This window comes from Erpetoichthys calabaricus, chromosome 16 (assembly GCF_900747795.2).
Source record: "Erpetoichthys calabaricus chromosome 16, fErpCal1.3, whole genome shotgun sequence".
Lineage (NCBI taxonomy): Eukaryota > Metazoa > Chordata > Cladistia > Polypteriformes > Polypteridae > Erpetoichthys > Erpetoichthys calabaricus.
In genome coordinates, this window is record NC_041409.2 from 82,055,227 (window position 1) to 82,075,033 (window position 19,807).

General features: G+C 39.5%; 1 protein-coding gene across 1 annotated transcript in view; it reads right to left on the reverse strand.

Annotated features, from left to right (window-relative positions):
- Positions 1 to 9,193: 9,193 nt before the first annotated feature.
- The window catches only part of vps18 (VPS18 core subunit of CORVET and HOPS complexes), a 30,471-nt gene continuing 19,857 nt past the window's right edge, over positions 9,194 to 19,807 (reverse strand). The window contains exon 5 of the mRNA XM_028821953.2: positions 9,194 to 11,024. Within this exon, the coding sequence (XP_028677786.1) occupies positions 10,296 to 11,024 (729 nt within the window). The 3' untranslated portion in view covers positions 9,194 to 10,295. The remainder of the gene's footprint in view (positions 11,025 to 19,807) is intronic.

Here is a 19,807-nt window from a genome sequence, read left to right on the forward strand (position 1 = left end):
ATTTTACAGTTTGTAGATTGGTTGTTTTATTGTGTGTGTGGTCAAATACACATCCTTTTTAGAAAGTAGAGGTTAGGAGCAGGCGCTGATACAGCACATTGCCAAACCCACCATATAACAAACCAACTCAGGATCCCAGATTAGGACCCGAGTGCAGCCATGCAATGGGTGACACCTCAGCACCGCACTAGTTCAGATGGAGTGGAACAGTGTGAGGTTTTTTATGGTGGCTGGAGTGCCAATTCTCCCACCAACCCCCAGGTTTTTCCCAACAGGTTTGGAGGGCCTACATGCAGGGCTTGATACAGATTAACGTCATACCCAGGAAAGTAAATATGAACAAAATTGAACATCTGACACAGGGCCATTTTAACTACAACATAGACACCTGGGCAAAGTAGTGCACTGGGGGACACAGGGCAATTGTAACTGCAACATAGACCCCTGGACAAAGTAGTGCACTGGGGCCCTTGTTTCGAAAGTAAAACAGAAACATAGATAGGCATCAGAAACATAATGGACCCTTATGCTCCTGGGGCCCCCGGCCAGTGCCCATATGTTAGAACGGCCCTGTGGCAGGTTAGTTATAAAAAAGTTTTGGTGGTAAGAGGAAGGACTTGCAAGCAGTCATAACCTTGATTAAGAGGGGGATATTTTGTAAATGTATAGATAATGCTCACGTTGAATATACGGCTAAGTAACAAGGTTTGCAGGTTAGCTTCTACCAGAGAGACTTCTGGTGAATTTAATGCTGATAAACATTGCCATTTTGCCACTAATTGAGATTATTTTGTATCCACAGGTTTCACCTTGTCAGAAGAAACAACTTAGCGTGACACAGATATTATTGCGACATACATTTTTGCAGCAGTTGTTGTTTGCCTGTCTATGGAAAAGTCATCTCTGCTAAAGGAGCACTGGAATCATCAGGTAGAGGGGTCCTTTCATCAGATTGGCCGGCTCAGCACCGACTCAGCTGTGCTTTGGGTAATAGGGAGGTGGCAGCTTGTTGGCCGAGGTCTCCAGGACTCTGAACAAATTGGAATCCTCATATGTGATAGTTCTGAATTGAGTGAGTGATATCATCTATTCTTGCATTTTGCTTTGTAGTTTGTACTGTTGTATTGTATTCCTGAGGTGGCCATGATAGACTGGCCATCTAGGTCTGTGAAGAGGATTAGTTGTGTTCTGTTTTGTGTGTTGTATTTACCCCATTTTTTGACACCCATTGTACACCCAATCTGCCAGGAAGGGGTCTCTCTCTGAATCGTCCTTCCTAAAATTTCTTCGATTTTTTTCCCTACAAATTTTTTTTTCTTGGGGAGTTTTTTTCTTCTCTTCTCAGAGGGTTTCAATGCTTGGGAGTCTGTCAAAAAAACAGAGCCTGTTAAAGCCCATTGTGTGATTTTGGGATATACAAGAAATAAACTGTTGTTGTTGTTAATTTCATTGTGTATAAAACATTACTCTTTTTTTTATTTTAATTTGATATACTTTGTTTATTCCCAAGTGGAAACTGTCTTTTTGCATGACCTTTGGCATTTTTTATTTAACAATGACGAAATTGAATTTGGGTCTTGAATTGTAGTTCTAATAGTACTAAATAATCAAATAATCTGTTTATTTGTATACTATTTAGAATATATATTTACTTTTTCATTAATTTATAAATTTAACTATTCAACCGGCTTGCTGCCAAGCAGCCTCACACTCCAAAGTACTGCTTTTGATCATGTTTAGAAGTTTTAAAGTATTTGCATTCTTTTTGTTTTTTAATAACATTTGAAAATATCAACAGATGTTTTAGTCTAAAGTATAAATACATCATCAGTTAAGCAAACAATGTTCTATTTACTATTCAGTAAAACATATGGGGGTTTCTTTGGATGATACAGTGATATAATGCGCAGGTGGAGTTTTACAAATTCAAGTTAAGTGCCAAAGTGGGTACGTAATATAACCGTTTTAATTTATTTTGAATATTACAACACTTCAACATTCCTTGTTACAGTTCATTGTGGGCTAAGAGGAAGCAAAAAGAGAAAAACAGGATAGCAGATAAACCCCCGGTGCCATGTGACTTCCAGAGTGTTAGACTAAGAGTTGGCTACTGTTGCACTTTCTGTAGTTTATTTTTTTCCAGCACTGCCACTTATGCCTTGTTTTTACAAGTTTCTACCCCAACCACCACTGCCTGCAATGAAAGGAGTTGCATTTAAAAGGCCTTTAAAAGTGCTAGGTCACAAGTTCTAGTATTCTTCGCATTAGTCATGTTTTAGAATGTTTGAATACAACACCTCGCATGTTGGTAGCTGATAAAGTTGATAAGTTAAATTGTCAGTCCGTACAGTATATCCACACCATTTCAGTCCTATTAATGAGACTCCTTTTGTTTATGATGTTTACATCCTGACTGAAGACCCTCCTCTCTTGTAATTGATAGGAGATTTATTTATTTATGGGTTTTAGCAGCACTTGTTATTTGTTGAGACTGTACTCAGGTGAGGTCAGGATGGGGAGCATGCACTGGTACAGTGCGTTGCCGCACCCACCACATGACAAAACAGCTTGGGATCCTGGTTGGTAACCCTACCCAGCCAGATACGCAGTGCAGTGAATCCCTACCACCCCTGGGAAATGACCCTTTTTCTGTCACAACTATGAATTATGTGGGCATCTCCTTGGCCTGGTCCAGCCACGTGGGTCCCCAACAATGAGGATCTTACGAGCTAGATCACCCTCAGGGAAACGCACCACATGGCCGTAGTGCCGTAACTGATGCTCCCTCACAATGCAGGTAATGTGCCTCATTCGGGACTCCATGAGTGACTGCTCATTCGTCAAAAGTCAAACTAGCGGAACCCAAGGATTCTCCAAAGAGCCAAAGTACTGTTGTTATTAATATGTATACAATATAAAGTTAATGCTGCCTGTGGAAGCGTTACCCAAAATTCTCAATTACTCCCACATTTCTACTTTGTCTCTTTTTCCTTGTACTGTTCATTGCAGTTTTATTTTATCACCGTGCACTCATTAATCAAACTCTTAGGACCACTATACTAGTGCTGGATGGGGCCTTATTAGGCTGTCAAATCAGCCTCAGTACTTTGTGGCATGGATTGCACAAGATGTTGGAAACATTCCTTTGAGATTCTACTCCATGATGACATGATTGCTTCTTGCAATTTCTGTAGAATTGTCAGCTGCACATTCATGCTGCATCTCAAATCTCCTGCTCTACCACCTATTGGATTCAGATTCAGTGACTGGGAAGGCCTCTGAGAACACCAAACTTATTGATATGTGCCTTGAACCATTTTGAGATAACCTCTGCTTTGTGACATGGTGTATTATCAAGCTGGAAGTGGCTATTAGAAGATGAATAAATTGTGGTCATGAAGGGATGCACATAGCCAGCAACAAAACTCAAATAGGCCGTGGCATTCAAGTGATGATCAATTGGTATTGACAGGCCTAAAATGTGCCAAGAAAATATTCTTCACACTATTATACCACCACCAGCAGCCTGGACTATTGACATAAGGCAGGTTGGGTGCATGGGTGCAGGCTGTTGGCACCAAATTCTGACCACCATCTGTGTGCCTCTGTAGAAATTGAGATTCATCAGACCAGGCTATGTTTTTCCAGTCTTTGACTGTCCAGTTTTGGCGAGTCTGTGCCCACTGCAGCCTGAGCTTTCTGTTCTTGGCTGACAGGATTGGAACCCAGCGTGGCCTTCTGCTGTTGTAGCCTTCAAGGTTCAACATGTTGTGTATTCTGAGATGCTTTTCTGCTCACCACAGTTGCACAGAGTGGCTATCTGAGTTACTGTGGCCTTTCTGTCAACTCAAACCAGTCTGGCCATTCTCCTCTGACCTCTCTCATCAACAAGGTGTTTCCATCCGCATTACTGCAGCTCATTAGATGTTTCTGTATTTTTTTTTCACCATTCTGAATAATCTCTCTAGACTTTTGTGTGTGAAAATCCCAGGAGATCTGCAGTTACAAAAATACTCAAACCAGCCTGTGTGAGGTTTATTACTGGGTTATTCAAATCATTCTGCTACTGTTCTACAGTTAATTCAAAACACAACAGCAAGGATCACACCAAGAACTGAAAAGTATATAAATATGACTGCAGTTCTTAAGTCAATAAATTGTCCTTTATTTCGGGTTTGAAAAGAGGTGCAGTCCTGGCAGAACCATGCAGCTGAATGTTTTTGTTTCTGCCAGTTCCACAATCAGAAAATCAGTCTCATTGTTTAATTAGTTGGCCTTTTTTTCCTACTGTTCATTCAGGAAAAGCAATACTGTGAGATTTACATTTATATATATTTTTTGCCATACTTTTACATTCTTAAACCTTATTTATTTACCTATAAAGTCTCCCTTTCCCTGTGGGAGTTGCACCCTCAATTGTATACTTCTTCATTCAGCTGCTCCCGTTAGGGTTGGCACAGCGGATCATCTTCCACATCTTTCGGTCCTCTGCATCTTGTTCTGTTACACCCATCACCTGCATGTCCTCTCTCACCACATCCATGAAATAATGAAAATTAACAATGAGGACAGTACCCAACTGTGCAAATGACAATGAATGCTAAAAAGTGACAGCTACTTCAGTGTCACAGCCACTAGCACACTAATGAACTGTAGGAGGAATGAAAATCAGAATGGTAATGATCAGGATAGATAGATAGATTTACATCGTGACAACGCAACATACAACTGCCCGTGAGTGAATATCGTTTCTTTCTCTCTAATAAATAAACTGACTTTTTCAAATGTTTGTCACTGTGATTTCTTAATTGTCATAGCAAAAGCTATTCTAATGGGAAACTGTAAACATTTTAATACTAATAGCATATCAAGATCTCCGTTGGTGTCTAATGTTATCCACAGAAGATGTACTACTTTACCTTTCTTGTCGCCTTCCTATATGCTGTTTCCGCATAGTCTATTGATACGCATTTAACCAATTTGCCATGTAATCGATTGACAATTTTTGCGTTAATCTGTTTGACTGCAATGTTTCTCTGTGCTAGGATTGCCCTTGTACTCATTTCTTCTGTTGATAACCCTTCGGGATGAAATTCTTCAATAAGATTTGGACATAAGTCTTCTTTTATTGGGAACTTAAAGTGAGGAAAACATAAAAATTTATAAGAGCTGAGAGCGTAGGAACTGTCTAACAAAAGCATTCACACGAATGAGAGGTGAGAGGACCGTGGGAGTGGTTGAAAAATGGTTGAGAGGAGGGCGGGCCTTGAAAAAAATCTCTTGGCAATAGTCTCGTCTCAAGATATATAATAGAGAGACATATGCAAAGAAGAGGAAGGTGTACTCTGTAGTGGTGGTGGTGGTGAGGTACACAAGACGTCCTAAAAGCTGCTTCCCATTCTGACATACAGTATAATGAATCTCACCTTGCATTGCAAGGAGACTTGAAAAGAAGTGTGAAGAGTTGTATAGTACAGATGATGACACATGGCCAGTAAAGTACAAACATTAGACTGGAAGTGACCGAAATGAGAATGATTAGGCTGGTGTGTGCAGACTTTCAATGATGTTGAAAAAAGACGAAGACATTGCAGTGGAAGGGAATTAACTTATTAAGACGTAACTTATTTCAGGCAGGATTAGATTTACACCAGGAAATGGGGTAAAGTAACGATTAATGGAGGACCTCTGTAATTGGGACAGAGTGTTGCCTTTTAGGCTAAGGATCTGCGCTGGTATCTAGAAGGTTGCCTGTTGAAATCCCGTCATTGCCAGAAGGGATCCTACTCCATTGGGCTGTTGACCTAAAAAGTGCTTCCAAGGTGCTGTACAATAGCTGACCCTGCACTCTGACTCCCCGAAGGTCATGCAAAAAGACAATTTCCCCTCCAGGAATAGTGAAGTATATCAAATAACAATTTTAGTCCTGTCTGAATCACTCATGTTAGTAGCTTTTTTATGGACTGTGTGTTCGCATCTCAGTAAAGATTGAAGAATCCATTACCCTCTATAAAAAATAAAATCTGTAAATAATTAGTAATAATTATGGCAGGTAAAACTAGTACAGTGCAAGTCTAAAAATTCCATCATTTGAGTGATTCAGACTAAAATTCCAGCAGTCCTTTGGTAATAATTACTTTACCTCACCTCCTTGTGTACAACTAACCCCATGCAAACATAGCTGACACTGGTTTGTGTACAGTAGGTGGAACAAAAGGCATGTTAGGACTGTAAAGGTCAAATATGGATGGAAATGATGGCAGATACATGACAAGAACAGACCTCAAAATATATGAAAGCCCAAGGCTTTGGAAAGTAGGAAGAGGAACTTTGGGAAGGAAACGTGAATCAAAATAATGGCGATTAACTCAGTTGTTGTTACCATACCATACCATTTTCTAGGCCTGGTTAATCCTGAGCTGGGTCACAGTGGGCTGGAGCCTAGCCCAGCAAGCATAGGGCACAAGGCAGGAACAACCCCCTGGACAGGGCACCAGTCCATCACAGACTGAACACACACTAGGGCCAAAGTAGCTTCTCCAGTCCACTGAACCTGCATGTCTTTGGACTATGGGAGGAAACTCTTGCACAATCCGGGGGAACATGGAAATTCCGCGCAGGAAGGACCCACAACACGTGATGCGAGGCAGCAGTACTACCAATGCCCCACCCAGCAGCCCCTAGTTGTTGTTCTGTACTGTATATTAAAGCAGGGATAAAAATGGCTTCATGGTCAAAAAACAAAAAAAAAAAAAAAGGACAAGAAAATGGAAAAAGAAAATTTTGATACTTGAAATATTTAAACAAATCATAATGCAAACTCCACACAACATGTACCCCAAGCAAGAAGCTGCCCTAAACTCAAGTACTAGGCTAGATCTAAGTTCATTACCTCAAAATATCAGAAGAAATGTTCATTTTTATAGTCATCCTCTTAAAACAGACCACCAAGTTTGTTTGGAATACTTTAAACATATGAAATACATTATATACAGTATATCTATAATACTAAACGACAGTTAATTTATGCACGGCGGACGCACCGAAGCGCATGCGCACTGTGGCGTGGCACCCCAGAGTCAAACGCAGCGGCTTCCCAGAGTCAGTAGGTGGCGCCCAAACAACACAACGTGTAAACTACACTTGCTCTACTCCACTGTGCCAGGAGGCTCCCACAACGCGCTTCACACACACCAGAAGCAAAGACATCACGGCTCCACAATGAAAGAGCTCAACTAACGGAAATACAAAACGAGCCCGTATGGATAAACACAATGAATAAGCGCGCCCACAACGCGCTTTTGACACAGCACAGGCAAAGGAGGCACGTATCCAAATGGAGGGAGCTCAACGATTAGTAATACAAACATGAGCCCGTATGGCTAAAAACAATGAACGAAGGCGCCCACACAAAGAAACCGCTTTAGTTCAAATAGGGTTATTGAATTAAATGGAAACTTTACCATGCCTACGACCTGTGAACTAAACCTGAGGTAAAGCGTGCACGCCAGGTTGTACAGCCGCCCGGACGCGACCACCCACACCACCGCATATACGACGACACAGCCATAAAATAACAAAAACGAGACTGCATGAAGAAAAACAATAACAGAAGCGCGTTGAAATGAACTATCCCAGGACGCACCCACCCTCCATGATATTTCATCATGCAGCGGCTTCCCACCGAGGCGCATACGTACTGCGCCGTGGCGCACGCCCCAGAGTCAAACACAGCAGCTTCCCAGAGTCAGTAGGTGGCGCCCAAACAACACAACCTGTGAGCTACACTTGCTCTAATCCACTGTGCCAGTAATATAGATCATATAATGGTCACAGACTCAGTGGCTGGCACACGAACACAACCTGTAAACTAAACTTGCTGTGCTCCACTCTGCCAGCAGTCGGTGTCAGCAAAGGCAACGGAATCGCATCTCCACAAAACGAAACCGCTTTAGTACAGATATGCTAATTTAATTAAATGACATTTCTCCAGACGCACCCACCCTCCATGATATGTCACCCATCCAAATATCGGACGGAACAGAAACTGATTGGATTTACGATTCTCTAGAGAATCGCGGGCTTACTTGTGTGTATATATATAAATATATATTATATATATATATATATATATATATATATATATATATATATATATATATTTATTGTAGAAGGTCAGCCCGGATATAGACTCAAAATGTCCAAAATAACACACATTTTATTCTTACAAATGTCCCGCACACAACACAGTGCTCCAATCGACACAATACTCCGTGTTCTTTCTTCAGCCACCTCCACTCCTCACTCGCAACCTCGTCCTCCTCCACCCTACTCTGGCTTCTGAATGGAGTAAGGTGGCCTCCTTTATAGTGCACCCGGAAGTACTCCAAGGGTCTCTTGATTAACCTCTGGCAGCACTTCCAGGTGTAGCGGGAGTGCTGCATATGAACCCCGCTCCTCTTCTGGCAGCACTTCCGGGTGTGGCGGAAGTGCTGCATCCCCAGACTCTGGAGCTGTCCAGGTGCCCCCTGGTGATGGCCATGGACCCCCCAGCGAGTTGAGCTTCAGAGCTCCAAATCCGTGGCCCCAATGTAAACCCAGGAGGTAGCCCTCTCGTGTCCTGGGGGAGGTACTCCTGCTAGTACACCCATTCCCCCCCGTCTTCTCTTATAAAAGGCATCCCATCCAAGCAGGATCCCCGGCCGTCCATCACAATATTATATTTATATATTATACGCAAAAGGTAGTAAGTAAAATTATTTATAAGCTACCCTTTAAGTAAATTCACATTGCAGCATACACTATAAAATGACAGATCAAAACCTGGGTCACAAGAAGATATTCATAATTTTTCACGTACATTTATATAGTGCTTTTCTCACTACTCAAAGCGCTTGCTACACTGGAAGGACCCAGGACACGAACCCGTTCTCCTTATCGCGAAAAATCTGCGCTACTAGAAAGAAAAAAAAGGCAAAATACAGTTGCACTATTATTACTAGAAGAAGGGGCAACTGACAGACTCGATTCTTACTTACATGAGATAAACTGTAAGAAATTAAAAGTGACACACTGCTTTAAGTTATTTGTGGAAAATGGCTTCTTGTTAATTATTTAAGGTCTGTTCAATGCAGAAAATGAGTTACACCAGTAATGCAATTCCAGAAAATAACATATTACAAAAATCATAATTAAAACAGAACAATTTGCAGTTCTGTTCGTTTTTATTATGAAATATTTACATGACATAATATATACAGCAGATCTAGTAAGTCTTGGTTACATCTCGACTGTTAGTCCAGAAGGCAGCAGGAAAAGCGAAACTCGAGCTCTTGTGCAAAAGTCAGCAATCCAGAGATCTGGGGAAATTAGCAGGGCTCCTGAGCAGCCAGTGACCTCCCTCCCTGACACACTGTGTGTAGACTACCGTAGACAATTACCGGTAAACTCAATCGTTGATGGATGTGTGGACAAAACTTAATAAAATACAATACAAATACAAAAGGAGACCCTGCAGTTTCCCAAGCAGACATCTAGTGTACAGTAGATTCTCAGAAATTTCAAATACTGGAGTACCGTATGTATGAACAAAGCTACTAAATGACTGTGTAAAGCGAGCAAAGTGTCACAGTGTCACTATTTGCAATGCACAGGCATTTATGCGAGACTTGGAGAATGATGATGGAGTAGCACTGTGTCATTTTAGATTAGTATCTTTTTGAAAAATCTCTGGAAATTGGATGGGTTTTGACACTGGGAGTGTGTCTTGCCTTAAACGGAGGAAAGGCAGAACGTAGGAGCCAATGTCAAGGAGTAGGAAATTAAAAGCCAAACATTTTGGCCAAATGAGCTGTACGATTCAAAGCTAGGAGATCAAAACAAACCAAAAGGCATCATTTCCAAACTGATCAGTTTCCTTCACCCAACCTATCTTGATAAACTGAAATAATTAAATGAGGCTGGAAAACACAAAGTGACTAATAGAAACATTACATGGTCACATTGTAAACCGCCACCATCCTCTCCTCTGTTCATTATCTAATATGTATCATATTAAAAATGGAATAAATAACAACGTAGTGTAACTGCTTAACCATGTGTCCCAAAACAAGCTCTACTTGCAATTGTACAAGTGTGTGTATACTTTTGATTTTTTTCTTTCATTTCCTTCCAGAATTCCTTACTCAGGGGAGAGAAACAGAGAGATGTACAATATCCTGTAAACATTTAGCAGGCAGGCAAACATGGCATAATGATAATGTGTCACCAGTGCACTTCAGGTTATCTCAACAGTATTATAGCCAACTTAGTTTCTCTTCCTCATATTTTTGCTTGTCAATAAAAGGTTTATCAATGGATTTAATCATCAGCTCCCCACAGTACACACACTCGGCTGCAATGATATCATCAATGTCCGACTTAATTTGCTCCCGGCTCTCTTGGCTTTTGCCAAGACTTGTTGTGTCATCATCTTTTTTTGGACGCCTTGACTTAGTGACCTGGCTAGTCGCTAACAACTTTTTCTGCAGCTCATCAAGTTTGCTCCGTTTGTGTTTCGATAACTGAGGATAAACCTCTTGGTAAAGGCAGTCACAGTGAAACATATGACCACATAAAAATAAGTTAAAAGGGCGGTTTAGCAAGGGGAAATCACAGACGGCACATTTATCTTGAGAATCTACCATCCCATACTTGTTCCTCATCTCCTGGATGTCTTCTCTTATTCGTTTTGCACTCTCTGTGGCCTCCTCCATTTCTTGCTTTAGCTCCTCAATGTGCTTGTTGTATTCTTCCAGGGAAATACAAATAGCTTCCTTGAAGTGGTCAATGGTGACAAAGTCAGGAAAGAATGGTAAAATATCTTCAATTTTGAGAAGATTGCAGCTGGACAGACAGTTCATGGCTTTTCTAACATCTTTTTCCTCTTGAACCACATGACGGGCGATTTTTAGCCATAATTTCTTCTGCAGCTCTTCGTCATCCTCGGGCAGGTCTGCACATGACTTGGCCAGGTCAACATCCACCTAGCAAAAATATAATACATAAAACATTTTACACAATTGCATACAACTTCATTTTAAAAAACTCAAAAATGTCTCTCCAGGGACACCAAGTTCCTTTCTAGTACAACACTCTTACCCAAAAGATTACAAAACTTCTATAATGCTTATTAATCGCTATACAAACGTTTGAGAAAGCCACACAGGGGGACTGATGCATATCCTTCCTTCCATACAGAGGATTCAGAAAGTCTTCAAAACCCTTCACTTTTTACACATTTTGTTTTCTTTCAACCTTATGCTAAATTCATTGAAATTAATTTTTCCCTCATCAAGCAACACTCAATATACCACAATGACAAATTGAAAACAAGACTAGAATTTTTTGCACATTTATTGAAAATTGAAATGTCCCATTAATCAAGTATTCAGACCCTTTGTTCTGACACTTCAAATGTGGTTTTAGGTGTATCCCATCATCCCACTGCTCATCATTTAGAGGATTTGTACTTTGTTTAGAGTCCACCTATGGACACAGGATTAGGACAGGCACACACCTGGCTATAGAAGGTCTGACAAGTGACAATGTGTCTCACAGCAAAAAACAAAGCCATGAACTTGGAGTCACTTACAGTTGAGGCACAGATCTTGGGAAGGCTACAAAAATATCTACAGCATTAAAGGTTCCAACAGAACAGTGGCCTCCATAATTATTAAATGGAATAAGTTTGGAACAACTACAACTCTTCCTGGAGCTGGCTGTCCAGCCAACTTGCGTAATGAGGGTAGAAGGTTCTAATTAAGAGAGGTGATCAAGAACCCGATGGTCACTGGGGAAATGTAGAGAAATTGCCAAAGGGTAACCACTACTGTAACACTCCACTATCCTGGGCTTTATGACAGAGCATACTGACGACACATGAAAACCTGCATGGAGTAGAAAAAAGACATGTAAACGACTATAAGACAATGGGATGACAAGATTCTCTGGCCTCATGAAACCAAGATTGAACTGTCTGGCCTCAATTCTATCACTTCAGGAGGAAATCTGACACCACTCATCACCTATGCAATACCACTCCAGTGGTGAAGCATGGTGGTGGCAGCATCATGCTCTGGGTCTGTTTTTCAGCAGCAGGGACTGGAAGACTAGTCAGAGTTGCAAACTACAGAAATGTCCTTAATGAAAACCTGCTCCAAAGTGCTCTGGACCTCATACTGTGCCGAACAAGGCAATGATCCTAAGCATAAAACAAAGACAACACAGGATTGGCTTAAGGACAACTGTGAATGTTCTTGAGTTCCCCAAGTCAGAGTGCAGACTTGAACGCAATTGATCATCTCTGAAGAAACCTGAGAACAGCTGTCCACTGATGGTCTCCATCCAGCCTGACACAGTTTGAGAGGATCTCCAGAGAAGAATGACATAAAATCGCAAATATAGCTGGTCACTCATCATATGCAAGAAGACTCCAAGCCATAATCTCTGCCAAAGGTATTTAAATAAAGTACTGAGTAAAAGGTTTTAACACTTGTGTCATGTGATACTTCAATTTGTTATTCAATTATTTTTAATAAACATGAAAAAAAATCCTGTTTTTGCTTTATCATTCAGGAGTATTCAGTGTTTCTTGATGAAGGAAAAAAATGGATTTAAATGGTTTTAGCACAAGGCTACAACATAATTAAAATGTGTAAAAAATGAAGGGGTCTGAATACTTTCTGTCAGCACTATAAAACCTAGACCAGAGGTCTCAAATTCAGTTCCTGGAGATGCACACTTGCTTTAGGTTTTTGCTTCAACAAGTTTTATAATTAGGTCCAAGTTCTTGCTGTCAACAATACACATTACTTTATTTAATTAAATGGTTTAGCAGTGCACTCACCAGACATGACATCATATCCTGGAGCTGGATGACATGTTGCTCACAAGTAAGAATTTTTCTCTACTCTGTACATCTGACAATATGACTATGACTACTACTTCTACATCAGACATTCCTAATATTTATTTTTTTATTTTCATTTTCTGGTAAAGTAACTCAAATGTTTTTGACCTCAATCAGTCTAATACTCCTGACTAGTAGTTAGTTAAGGGGAAAATGAGCAATTTAGGTGTTCTAATCATAATAAGTAGGCTGATTGTTTTCTTAAATCTAAAGTGTGTTCCATTACTAGCAGTAACTGTTTACTAATTAAGTAGAAAATGAAATGAAAACCTGCAGTCACAGCGGCCATCCAGAAACCAAGTTTGACGCCCCTGATTGAGAAGGCTTTCAGGGAGCTCAAGAAGTATTACATTATTCAAACATGTTATCTAGTTTTGAAACCAAAAGTGATAATTTTTTGACAAAACTGTGATCAAATAATCCTAAAAGGAAAATCTAAAGCAGTCATACCATACCATATCATAGCATTTTCTAAGCCTGCCTAATCCTGAGTAGGGTTGTGAGGGGGCTGGAGCCTATCCCAGCAAGCATAGGGCACAAGGCAGCACAGCAGTCCATCGCAGGGTAACAGTTGTACCATTAAAATCTATCCATATATGATAGACATTGAATCATAATATCGAGGAAAAAATAAATCAATGTTTTACCCCAATGTCCTTGTCATTTTATTTTACTTTTCCAAGCCGCAATATCAATACAGTTCATTAATTTTTGGCTTTGTTTTAACAGAGTAGCAATTGGTTTTACAAAACTATAAATCTTGTACAGGCATGCTCTATGGCAACAATGCCAGCCTGTGTTTATAAGGTGGCAATTGTTGCTCCCTGGCAAAAATATAATGAAAATGGTCAACTCGTAATATGTGAATGAAACTGCTCCAAAGGAAAGGTTTCTTTCTTACATGAAGTGTCTTACATATGTGATGATTTATTAACTACATTTCAAACGGTAAAACTGCTTAATTGTTTTCACATCATTTTTCAGTTCTAGAAACAATACATTAGTGTTCTTGTATCTGGTGGTATAATGGCTGCTGTTTTCCATGGATTCATACTTTTGACTGCACGTTCTGAATTTTATTTTGTGGTTATGCATGGTCACACCACACCTGCTGCAGTCCAGCTTAACCTTTTCAGGCAGTGGGCCTGTGTTTCCCCTTATTTCATATGTCTCCACTGCTTTCATTTGCTTGGCCACATCTGCTGAAGGAGATCAATGAAGTTGCTGGCTTTCAGAGCACATGTTGAACTATTTGTGTACTGAACAATACAGACAAAAAATCTCTATATTTTCATTATTGATGATACTAATTTAATGCAAATTCTCATCTTTAAAAGTTTAAATAGAAACTGCAGTGTCATCTTTCACTGTAAAATGAGCAATCAGCAAACCTTTCTTAATGTTTAAATGTTCTATTTCTATATAAATTAAAGCAGCAAACACACATATTGTGCTCCGACATAGCAGAAAAAATAACTATAAACATAAAACCAAGAACCAAAATATGCTGATCCAGCTTGAATCAAGAAGGCAAAACCATGGATTGGGGGGGGGGGGGGTTTGGTGAATGGGGACCCATTAATTAACCCTACAGAACCCCTGGAAGTCTCAAAATGAAAACTGCAAGGAGTCCCAGAGAACAAATATAAAACAATAATGTTCCATTGTTATAAATTCCTCAGTTCCCTTTATAAAAAGGGATAAAATACAAACTTAGAAGAAGATCACAGTTAGGTGGTTTCCTTTACTTTTAGCCTGCTTTACCCTCAAAATGACTTGCTTCTGCCATCTGTGCCGTTTACAAACTAGAACTGTGGTGCTGGTCTGTGACAGGGTAGTGTTACTGACATTTTGTTTATCCAAGCAAAAAAAAAAAAAAAAAAAAAAAAAAAAAGGTCTATACTTGTACATTTTGGACTTACTGTAATTTTTAAAAATTCAAGCAAGAGAACAAAAATGTCTCAAATGATGAAATTCCACCTGCAAACTTTACTGCTGTTAAAGCAAGCACCGCACTCTTATGACGAGGGAGTTGGTGGCTCCTCCTCTCCCAGACAGAAGTGTGTGTGTGTCCTGAAACGTTGTTGTTCTGCACGGTTCTGAAGATTTACAGTTTGTGTATCTATGATGCAATTTGTCTGATTAAGGTATATAAATCCTAAGTGCTATAATTATGTGGATCTAATATTATATTCCATTTTACCACATTAAGGACAACCATGGGGTAATATGCACAATGGTTTACACCAGGGGTAGGCAACGTCGGTCCTGGAGTGCCACAGTATGTGCAGGTTTTTGTTCCAACCCAGTTCCTTAACGAGAACTCAATTATTGCTGATGAAGCACATATTGCTTAAGTGAGATTTTAATGCTTCATTTTAGTGGTCTCGCTTGTTAAGGTTCTCCAACCTTAATTGCTTATTTCAATCTTAAACTGCTGCATTCAGTGTTTTAATTGCTCCTTATTAGCAATAAGATGTAAAAGACAAAGCAGCCAGCAGTTCTCCAGCTAGCTTTTTTCCAATTACATCTGTGTGCGTTCATCATACACGGTTTGATTTAATAAAACACAATAGAAAAATGTGACAGACTGAAAATGATCTGTTTTAGGCTTCAAATCATTTGGATGATATCCTTGGAAAGGAAAAAAATCTACGATATAAAAGCCTTACATTGCACAGACTAACAAGCCATAAAATTAAATAAGGTCTGAGATTGGCAATGATTGGTTTCTAATTAAGCAATTGGGTTGAATGAAAACCTGTAGCCACTGCGGCTCACCAGGACCGACATTGCCTACCCCTGTTTTACATCTTATTGCTAATAAGGAGCAATTAAAAACACTGAATGCAGCAGTTTAAGATTGAAATAAGCAATTAAGGTTGGAGAACCTTAACAAGCGAGACCACTCAAATGAAGCATTAAAATGTCACTTAAGCAATATGTGCTTCATCAGCAATAATTGAGTTCTCGTTAAGGAACTGGGTTGGAACAAAAACCTGCACATACTGTGGCACTCCAGGACCGACGTTGCCTACCCCTGGTTTACACGATTAAAACTAATATTTGTTTTGTAAAAAAACAACTAATCTACACGTGAGTTGCATCAAGTAATTAAATCTCCACTTGTAAATTCACAGCATGATGGAATTTGTGTCTTCAGCTGACCTTGTGTCAATCACAATGCAATCGTTTTCTGAACATGTTGTTAGTTGCTAACATGATATCTGCGTCATAGGCACTGCATCAAAACATTAACAGCCAATGAGATCAATCAGGCAGGCTGCGGTCATAGTATGAACATTTCAAATCGATTAATGAAAATGCATATTCAATAACACAAGACGTCATTTCACAAGTAAACGGGTGACCAGTTGGTCTCGGTCATCAGCTTATACTTGACCATGGACCACCTACAGGCTCCTTTTTCTAGTAGTGTTTTCTTCTCTTCTGCTGTCAAATGGCTCGGTCCCAATTATAATTTATATTGTCTTGCCTTATTTACATTCATTAAATTGAAACTGTTCTGTTTTAACTTGTGTTTTACACAGTTGGCATGTTTATATATGTAATTGTTGATACACCGCAGTTGTAGATTTACATATGAGCTCCGAGTCTGCACTCAGTGCAGAACACTACAGCAAACAAATCTGAAAAATAATATTGAGCATTGATTTTATGCTTACATCTGTATTTATAGTATATTTTGAGTGTTATCAAATTCCATTCAAATGGTACAAATTGTGCAGGAGTATTCAATTCATAATAACTCCTCCCTTTTTCATCTAAAAAAAATAATGAAAGCCGTATCAGTAAGGTTTTAATTAATATCAGTAATAAACTATAACTGAGATAGACAGATAGATAGATAGGATAGATAGATAGATAGGATAGATAAAATAGATAAGAGTCACTTTTACAAAGGAACAACGAAATTGAAGGTGCATTCGACTCAGTGTGAGGCATAAAGCCGGATTTATACTTCATGCGACGCATGCTGCAGCGGACACTCCTGCTACGCAAGCGTTGTACTGTTTATACTTGCGCACGTACTTTACGTAAATCTGGAGGAATCCACCAGGTGGCAGTGTGAGATATTATCACGAGGAGAACAGGTTCGGCTTCGCTGTGTTGTGAATTGCCTGGAACACCCATTAAACTCCGATGACACCTTACCGCAATATCTCTGAAAAGGATGTTTAATGATTAAATGCATCAGTCCTGGGATTTGTCCATTTCAGCTAGTACTGGGCACGAGGCTGAAACAATCCCTGGACAAGGCATCAGCTCATCGCAAGGTGAATACAAGCACACACATACACGCTGGAGTCATTTTAGTGTAACCAAATCTGCATATTTTTGGAAGGAAACCAGAGCACAGTGTGGAAACCCAGCAGGAAAACATGTAAACTCCAGGCAGGGAATATCAGCGACATGACTCCCTGCAAGAAAGCAGCGCTAACGCTCTGCCACCGTGTCACCCCCATGTGTGTCATTATTAACAGTATTCATTATTTAAACTAAACTACCGATTTATCTGTAAAATGTAACATACATACTTAAATGCATTTCATCATGAAAGTGATATCAAGTATAAATCTAAGGATTCTAAATGTGCAGAGAATTGGAATATCATACATTTAATGTGCTCAGTGTGGCGACCTATTGCTGTTTGCCACTGCTGTCAGTACCAGAGGAAGCCCTACAAAAAAAGGACGGCACAGAAGACGGTATGCGAGACTTTTAAAATGTATTGTGTCATTACGATCAGGAATATGCAACGCTTGAATATAAAAAGCACCTGTTTGTCGGCATTTTGCTTCACCACTTCGAACCATTCATCAAACATTGAAGCGCACATACCAATCTTGTAGGATCCGCAAAGCGGCTTTCTGTCACATGTAGATCGTAACCAGAGACTCTGACATTACATTCCAACTTTTAGCACACTGCGCCCCCCCCGACTTTTTGCTGGTACTGCAACTCGCACACGCGTCGCATTAATTTCTGAGGACCTGCTCAGAGGGTGCATCAAATGAAAGCTGGGAATGAGTGGCAGCCATGATGCGGGCGTGTACGCGTTTTGAGCGTGAAGTATAAATGAACTCTAAGAGTTAAAAAGATGAGAGAAAATAATAACAAATGGAATAGTAATAAAAGTACTTTACAAAATATACAAATTGCACTTGTTGTATATACAAATTGCACTGGTTGACTTAAGGTCTATATTGCACATTGGGAGAATGATATGGAGCAGTTTTATTCCGAGTTCATATCAGTTGGTACAACTAATTATGTGACTTTAAAATTTCTAAAATTCACATAACAGTAATAAATAAGTTATTTTTATGAGGCGTACATCAGGTCAGGTGTTGGTACAAAAAAAAAAAAAAAATCAGTTCAAGGATAAGTCCGGTATTTTTCACATCAGTTATTTCTTCAGAGTCATAGTATAGTTGTCTACATATTTATTTTTTTTTAATTCAGCATTCAATGTCAATAACAGTGCTTGGCGATGAGCTTTTTGGGGCGAGTTCACAACTCTAGGGATAAAGGGTGCCATGAAGGAAGACGAGCAGCAAAGTAAAGTGCACGGCGGTTCTCCTTATAAAATGGTTCAATATCACAACAGTGTTTGCTTTCTGCCTCTTTCCTTCTTGAAATGATATGGATACACAGAGTATTTGTGTAATCTCGAGATGCTGATCAACACTCAACAATATCTGGCTTGAAAAATGGACATTTTTGCTAAGTTTCAAGGCTGTTTGTCCTCACAGTGGGTCCCCGGTACCCATTACCCTCAGTTATAAAATGGCTAGTAACTACTGGCCCAGTTACTTTTTAAAATATGCTTCACTTTAGACCACAATTTTATGGGGCAAAGTAATACAACATACAGTAACAGTAACTGAAGAAATAGCTTAAAAAATATGCACTAGTTGGTGGAATTCCAATCATTTTAACAAATGAATGTATGAATGCCCCTGAAAAAAAAAAAAAAAAAAAAAAAAGCAATTCTGGCATCACTGTAATTTGGAAATATTTATTAATGCTAATAATGGCCTTTTACTTGCAAACATTCATATAAAGTGTTTTGATCATTGATTTAATTCTAAGCTTACAATTTAGTTACGACAGGGTATAGAAACAAAGACACTGACAGCTCTTTAGTGACTCCCTAAAAGCAAAGTTGTAAAAACATTAAAAATGTTTAGTGCAGAATCTACAGGACAGAAGCTGCAGCACATAACATGAGTTAAGCATAACATAGATTTCATTCACAAATAATTCAAATTGGCTATTTTATTTCATCTAGCCATCCACACATTCATTTCCTTATACCCTTATCCTGTGAAATGTCAAGGAATGTCAATGCCTATCCTAGCAATAACATGTGAAGGGCAAGAATCAACACACTTGAGCCCCTTTAAGTGAACGAGGGACATAAGGAAAGTGCTAGGATTTTTGTTGTTGTTATTTATTCACATGCAGCAGTTTTCTTTCGCATTTTACGGCCAATAGAAACCTGGCTGCTAAATGAAACCCGCCAGTTAATGGCTACTCTAGTCTGGCGAGCAGGTGGGTGTTTAGTTTCACTTGTTAACTTTCACACTCTGTATGATACGCCTTCTGTCACGATAAAGAAAACTGCACATCATTTGGGTGGGTGCTGCTTTTCTAAGTTGCTGCAGATTCAGTAAACTAAGCAGTGGTTTGTTTCTCAGTGGCCATTTTATATATAGGGTGGTGTTGTTTCTCAGATTTGAAATGAAAGAAGGCTTGATGTAATGCTGTTTCCAGTGTATTTACTGAACAGTGCCGGCATTTCATTGCTAGTCATTTTAGTGTGAAATTTGC